At 43.2% G+C, this 7,533-nt stretch overlaps 1 protein-coding gene across 1 annotated transcript in view; it reads left to right on the top strand.

The window, feature by feature from the left end:
• The window catches only part of ZC3H11A (zinc finger CCCH-type containing 11A), a 40,045-nt gene that overhangs the window by 838 nt on the left and 31,674 nt on the right, over positions 1 to 7,533 (top strand). The window contains exon 2 of the mRNA XM_074384996.1: positions 1,004 to 1,123. Coding sequence (XP_074241097.1) covers positions 1,004 to 1,123 — 120 coding nt within the window. The remainder of the gene's footprint in view (positions 1 to 1,003; positions 1,124 to 7,533) is intronic.

Below are 7,533 nucleotides of genomic sequence, written 5' to 3'. Positions count from 1 at the left end.
TGGGATTACAGGCATGTGCCACCATACCCAGCTAATTTTTGTATTTTCAGTAGAGACGGGGTTTTGCCATGTTCATCAGGCTGTTCTCAAACTCCTAACCTCATGACGTGCCCACCTCGGCCTTCCAAAGTGGTGAGATTACAGGCGGGAGCCACCGCGCCTGGCAGTATTCTGTTTTAAATGATGAGTTTTGAGCAAAGCAGTGATAATTTTATCTTACCTACAGCAGTTTGCACAACAGTAGCATTTTATTTCAGATATTACCATTGCATAAAGTATGCAGTGAAACACAGTATGTTAATTATATTTAAATTCTGTTCGCTTTCTGATTTTCCATCAAAAGCTAAAGTTACAGAAATCGAGATGTCAGTTTTGAAGATGAACTGTAAAATATGTATTGTTTTGTTTTGTTTTGTTTTGTTTTCTGAGACAGAATCTCACTCTGTTGCCCAGGCTGGAATGCAGTGGTGCAGTCTTGGCTCACTGCAACCTCTACCTCCTGGGTTCAAGCAGTTCTCCTGCCTCAGCCTTCCAAGTAGCTGGGACTACAGGTACATCACCACGCCCAGCCAATTTTTTGTATTTTCCGTAAAGACAGGGTTTTATCGTGTTGGCCATGATGATCTCAATCTGACCTCATGATCTGCCTGCCTCAGCCTCCCAGAGTGCTGAGATTACAGGCGTGATCCACAGCCCCTGGCCTAAAATACATTTTTAAAGAATACCTAACATTCCTGCTAGTCTTTTTCAACCCTTTCTCTCATCTTGTGTCACTCATGTCAGATCAAATGAAGGGTCCTCTCTAGAAATAGGTTATAGGAAATAATACATTCGTTGCTCTCAGTTTGTTCCTGTCATTCCATCTCCGTTGTTTTTTTTACCATACCTTTCTTTTCTTACTCATTTGTGCTTGTCTAAATTTCAGGAGTTCTTGTTATGGATATTTTACCTGGGATGTATTTCGATGCTACAGTTCTTTTCTGTGCTCTCTTTTTGTTTACAGGGTGACAGCTGCCCATTCCGTCACTGTGAAGCTGCATTAGGAAATGAAACTGTTTGCACATTATGGCAGGAAGGGCGCTGTTTTCGACAGGTGTGCAGGTTTCGCCACATGGAGATTGATGTAAGTTTTTTATTTCTGTTACCATAATAAGTAGCTTAGGGTCATGGTAGACCAATAAAAAAGAGAGGTACAAAACTGACTTTTAAAAATATATATTAGAGGGCCGGGCGCGGTGGCTCAAGCCTGTAATCCCAGCACTTTGGGAGGCCGAGGCGGGTGGATCACGAGGTCGAGAGTTCGAGACCATCCTGGTCGACATGGTGAAACCCTGTCTCTACTAAAAATACAAAAAATTAGCTGGGCATGGTGGCTCGTGCCTGTAATCCCAGCTACTCAGGAGGCTGAGGCAGGAGAATTGCCTGAACCCAGGAGGCGGAGGTTGCGGTGAGCCGAGATCGCGCCATTGCACTCCAGCCTGGGTAACAAGAGTGAAACTCCGTCTCAAAAAAAAAAAAAAAAAAATATATATACATATATACATATATATATATATATATATATATATATATATATATATTAGGCCGGGCGCAGTGGCTCATGCCTGTAATCCCATCACTTTGGGAGGCCGAGGTGGGCAAATTATGAGGTCAGGAGTTCGAGACCAGCCTGACCAACATGGTGAAACCCCTTCTCTGCTAAAAATACAAGAATTAGCCAGGCGTGGTCATGTGTGCCTGTAATCCCAGCTACTCAGGAGGCTAAGGCAGGAGAATTGTTTGAATATGGAGGTGGAGGTTGTATATATAGAGCAGTGAGCTATAATTCCAGCCTCCCAAAGTGCTGGGATTACAGATGTCAGCCGCCGTGCCCGGCGAATGGTATTTTTGTTGTGTATGATCCTGTGGCACACAGTTTTAATTTTCTCATTACTGGTCATGTTAACTTTGATCACTTGATTAAGATGGTGTCTGCCAGATCGCTTCATTATAAAGGTTTTCTTTTTATAATTAATAAATATTTTGTGGAGAGGTACTTTTAGATCCTTTACTCCACTTTTCATTGAACTTCAACTTTTTCTTCTTCTTTTTTTCTTTTTTTTTTTTTTTTTGAGACGGAGTTTTCGCTCTTGTTACCCAGGCTGGAGTGCAATGGCGCGATCTCGGCTCACCGCAACCTCCGCCTCCTGGGTTCAGGCAATTCTCCTGCCTCAGCCTCCTGAGTAGCTGGGATTACAGGCACGCGCCACCACGCCCAGCTAGTTTTTTGTATTTTTAGTAGAGACGGGGTTTCACCATGTTGACCAGATGGTCTCCATCTCTCGACCTCGTGATCCACCCGCCTCGGCCTCCCAAAGTGCTGGGATTACAGGCTTGAGCCACCGCGCCCAGCCAACTTTTTCTTAGTTATTTATGTGAATTATTGCAAACTTGTGATGTGGTTTGGCTCTGCACCCCCACCCCAATCTCATCTCGATTGTAATCCCCATGTGTTAAGGGAGGGACCTGGTGGGAGGTGATCGGATCATGGGAGCAGTTTCCCCCACGCTATTCTTGTGATAGTGTGTGAATTCTCCCAGGATCTGATGGTTTAAAAGTGTGGCAGTCCCTTTGCTTGTGCTCTCCTGCTGTGGTGTAAGACTTGTTTGTGCCTTGCATCCTCTGATTATAAGTTTTCTGAGGCCTCCCCAGCTATGTAGAACTGTGAGTTAGTGTAACCCTTTTTCTTTATAAATTATTCAGTCTCAGGTAGTTCTTCATAGCAGTGTGAAAATAGACTAATACATGTGGTTTTCTATTTTAATCAGTGTGTCATACTCTGTTACTATCATTACTGATTTTTTAATGCTCAAGTTGACCCAGATTTGGCTAGTAGGATTTCAAGCTGATTTTTGTGTCCCTTTGATGTTTTACATCTTTCTTTCAGCATCTCTGCTTTTTAGCCTGACAAGATTCTCCAGGCTCATCCAGTACCTTTCTTACTTCAGCCCTGGATTCAGTCATTGATCGAAGATACCCTGGTTTCTTTTAGTGAAGAATGGTATATAGAGGTTAAGATTTGGGTTGCTCCTAGAGTGTCATCACTGTCAGGTCCTCTCAGTGGAAGAAGCTAAGGAATATATAAATATATACACTTAGAGACATTTACATCATTATGTATTTAACAATAGATACATAGTGTTAGAAATTATGGGTTCATATAGATGCTTCCAGTTCATCAATACCACAGGACTTAGTCTAGACTTCTGCTTTTCCATACCTGTAACTCTTATTCAGAAGTGAGAAACTTGGTTTCCATTGTTCATAATAGTTTTTTTTATTTAATCAGTCTCCTAATAAAAACTAATATTGTGTCACAGACTCTTCCTTCATCTCAGGCTCTGACATGACACACAAAGCTTTGCCACAGGGACTTCTTTCTCACCATGTTTCAGCTCTAGTACCCTGTGCTAAGCCTCCCTGCTTGCTTAACCATAGGAACCTCTTCCTCACCCTTCTTGGACTCCAGCATCCTACTTTTGACCCCCAACCCTATCCCTATAATGGATACTGTTTTCACATCCTTGGGCTGTGATACTTTGTGTTGGGCAGCCCTCCCGTGTGAAATGCTGTCCTGATCCTGCTCACATACTCCAACTCTGTACCAGTTTCCCTTGGGAGTACCCTGCTTTCCTCATCCCGCTTTGTCTTTGATGCCCGTTCTAGGCTAACCCTACATAAGTATATCTTCATCATCCTACATTGGGATCTCTTCTGCACAAAACATTGCTAACCCTGCTGAGGCTCAGCACTTGTCAGGGTACCCTCTCATGCACATGTCCTCAATCCTCCATGGGTTCCAACACCCTATGCGAGTTCTACACGGTCATGTGGTTGCCTTCCACATCTCAGTCAGGCTCCAATTCTCTGCTCTGGGCCACCATGTCCTTTCCTCCTCCCATGTGAGTGCCTGCCTCCCTCAACACCATCTAGTGACTTTGGACTGAATTGTTAGGGCAAGACTAAATATGCAGTTCATATGCCTAGGTTCAGCTACTCCAACCTGGCTTCAGATTTCTTGTCTCTTAACTACATTCTAAGCTACCTGTCTTGCAAATAGCAGCAAATATCAAATAAATTCATAAAGGAGTACTCTGCAACTTTTTTTTTTTTTTTTTTTTTGAGATGGAGTTTTGCTCTTGTTACCCAGGCTGGAATGCAATGGCACGATCTCGGCTCACCACAACCTCCGCCTCCTGGGTTCAGGCAATTCTCCTGCCTCAGCCTCCTGAGTAGCTGGGATTACAGGCATGCGCCACCATGCCCAGCCAATTTTTGTATTTTTTTTTTTTTTTTAGTAGAGATGGGGTTTCACCATGTTGACCAGGATGGTCTCGATCTCTTGACCTCATGATCCACCTGCCTCGGCCTCCCAAAGTGCTGGGATTACAGGCGTGAGCTGCCATGCCCGGCCCGCAACTTTTATGTTTTATGTTATAACATGAAAAATCATGTTATAACATTGTTAGTGGAGTGTATATTGGCAAAACTCCTATGAAGAGTATGTCAGTGTCTCCAGGAGCACCTCTTCATTTAGAGATTTTCTAGCATGTACTCAGAGTTGAGATGTATTATGGAAATAGAGTAAGGATTCACTGTCAGATCATAAAAAGATAGAGGAAGAGTCTGGAAGAATCCATCTGCCTGTTTTTTTTATGCTCACTCCCTTTAGGGGTGACACAGAGCACATACTTCTCCCAGTGATGAAAATGCAGCAGTGCATATATGGTGTTTCTACCCAGGGAAATCCATTAGAGTTTCAGCATTCAGGATTTTCATTGGTGCTGGCCATGTAGGCACCCTTTACCAAACATGTACCCAAATTCTAGACTCCCAGAAGGAAGGCAGATGTTCAGCATTAACCATAGTCTTTGCACAAACAGTCTAGGCATACTGAGCCTTTTCCCTCCTCCACTTCCAATTAACTTACTAGGAGTGTTCTAAAAGCCAGTTCTCAGAGGCTAGCCAAGAGCAAGCCTTGCAAGCAGGTGTTTCTAAGCATAGTAGTCTCAGAGCTACTATGTTAACTCTTTTTTGCACAGAGGCTTTTTGGCTGTATTGCTTGAAATAACGAAATGCTTATATTTTTTACACGTATGTATTCACATGCAAAATAAGATGTGTGCAGAATTACTTATTGTAATTTGTAATAGTAAAATATTGGAAATAACCTAACTGTCCTTCATTTAAAATAAAGTTTTACTACATTCATACAGTGTAGTGCTGGGCAGCTGTTAATAAAAATTTTAAAGGGGAAACTAACTTACTGATACGGAAGTAATCAGGGTATATTGCCAAGTGAAAAATGTAAGGCGAAGAGCAAGGTGTGTTAAAAAAGGAGAGACAAGCTGGGCACAGTGGCTCACTTCTGTAATCCCAATACTTCGGGAGGCTGAGGCAGGTGGATCACCTGAGGTCAGGAGTTTGAGACCAACTGGCCAGCACAGTGAAACCCTGTCTCTACTAAAAATATAAAAATTAGCCAGGCGTGGTGGGGCACACCTGAAGTCCCAGCCACTTGGAAGGCTGAGGCAAGAGAATTGCTTGAACCCTGAAGGCAGAGATTGCAGTAAACTGAGATTGCACCACTGTACTCCAGCCTGGGTGACACAGTGAGACTCCCATCTCAAAATTAAAAAAAAAAAAAAAAAAAAGGAGAGGGAAAATAATTCGTATTTGTTTTTCACTTGCATATGAATTTTTTTTTTTAATTATTGAGATGGAGTCTCACCCAGGCTGGAATGCAGTGGGCATGATCTTGGCTCGCTGTAACCTCTGCCTGTTTCAAGCCATTCTCCTGCCTCGGCCTCCCAAGTAGCTGGGATTCCAGGCGCCAGCCATCACGCTCGGCTAATTTTTGTTTTTTTAGCAGAGACGAGGTTTCACAATGTGGACCAGGCTTGCCTCGAACTTCTGACCTCGTGATCTGTCCACCTTGGCCTCCCAAAGTGCTGGGATTACGGTGTGAGCCACTGCGCCTGGCCTGCATATGAATTTTTTAAATCTCTGAAAGTATAAAGGTGAATTTCCTTTTTTTTTTTTTAATTGAGACGGAGTTTCGCTCTTGTTACCCAGGCTGGAGTGCAATGGCGCGATCTCATCTCACCGCAACCTCCGCCTCCTGGGTTCAGGCAGTTCTCCTGCCTCAGCCTCCCGAGTAGCTGGAACTACAGGCACGCGCCACTATGCCCAGCTAATTTTTGTATTTTTAGTAGAGACAGGGTTTCACCATGTTGACTAGGATGGTGTTGATCTCTTGACCTCATGATCCACCCGTTTCGGCCTCCCAAAGTGCTGGGATTACAGGTGTGAGCCACCACACCCGGCCTCCTCTTTTTTTTTTTTTTTTTGAGACAGAGTATCACTCTGTTGCCCAGGCCGGAGTGCAATGGCACTATATCAGCTCACTGCAACCTCCGCCTCCCGGGTTCAAGCAATTCTCCCTCAGCCTCACAAGTAGTTGGGATTACAGGTGCCCGCCACTACGCCCAGTTAATTGTTGTATTTTTAGTAGAGATGGGGTTTTGAACTTCTGATCTCAGTTGATCCACCCACCTTGGCCTCCCAAAGTGCTGGGATTACAGGTGTGAGCCAGTAAGTCCAGCTAAAGATGAAACTTAACAACAGTAGCTGTGGGAAGGTGACAGGGATGAGGAGGAGTCCTTTTACTGTGTACCCCTTCTGTTGCAGTTCATTTTCATTATTCATGGGCTCCATATTTGTGAATTTTGCCTGCTTACTAAAATTTATAACCCCAAATCAGTACCTGGTCATTCGCAGACATGTTAAGAGCAGCAAAAAATTTGAGTCATCTGACGTGTCACGTTGATTCACAAATTGAGTCACATTTCCAGGCAAGGTAGAACAGACCTCTGTGCTTTCTTGTTTCACATCCTTTCCATGATCTGTTTAGTACCACGTTTTTTCCATTTTTGTGCTTTAGGTTGGTGGTGGTGCTGCTAAAATGGCTCCTGCATGCATTGCTGAAATACTTTATAGTATTCCTGAGTAGAAGAAGGCTGTGATATGTCTTACAGAGAAAAGAGATTGTTAGATAAGCCTTGTTCAGGTGTGAGTTGCAGTGTTGTTGGTCTTGAGTTTCATATTAACAAATTAACAATATCAGACACACCCAAAACCAAAGTTGTGTATTGATTAGTTGATGAAAATGTGACCGGAGGCTCACTGCAACCCAACTCTTATTTCCCTTAGGGAAAATGGTTTAGTGTTTACTAACTCAGTGTTCTCGGTGACTTTATAGAACATAACTACTGAAAACAATGAGAATCAACTGTTTTATCTTTGGATCATGTGCTAGATTACTATTAAAAATGTCAAGACATAATTACATAGGAGAAATACTACTATGGAGGATTTTTTTTTTTTTTTTTTTTTTTTTTTGAGACAGAGTCTTACTCTGTTGTCCAGGCTGGAGTGCAGTGGTGCAGTCTTGGCCCACTGCAACCTCTGCCTTCTGGGTTCAGGTGATTCTCC

Source organism: Saimiri boliviensis, chromosome 14, assembly GCF_048565385.1.
Source record: "Saimiri boliviensis isolate mSaiBol1 chromosome 14, mSaiBol1.pri, whole genome shotgun sequence".
NCBI lineage: Eukaryota > Metazoa > Chordata > Mammalia > Primates > Cebidae > Saimiri > Saimiri boliviensis.
Note: the sequence above shows the minus strand (reverse complement) of the source record. Positions and strands in the feature narration are given on the sequence as shown.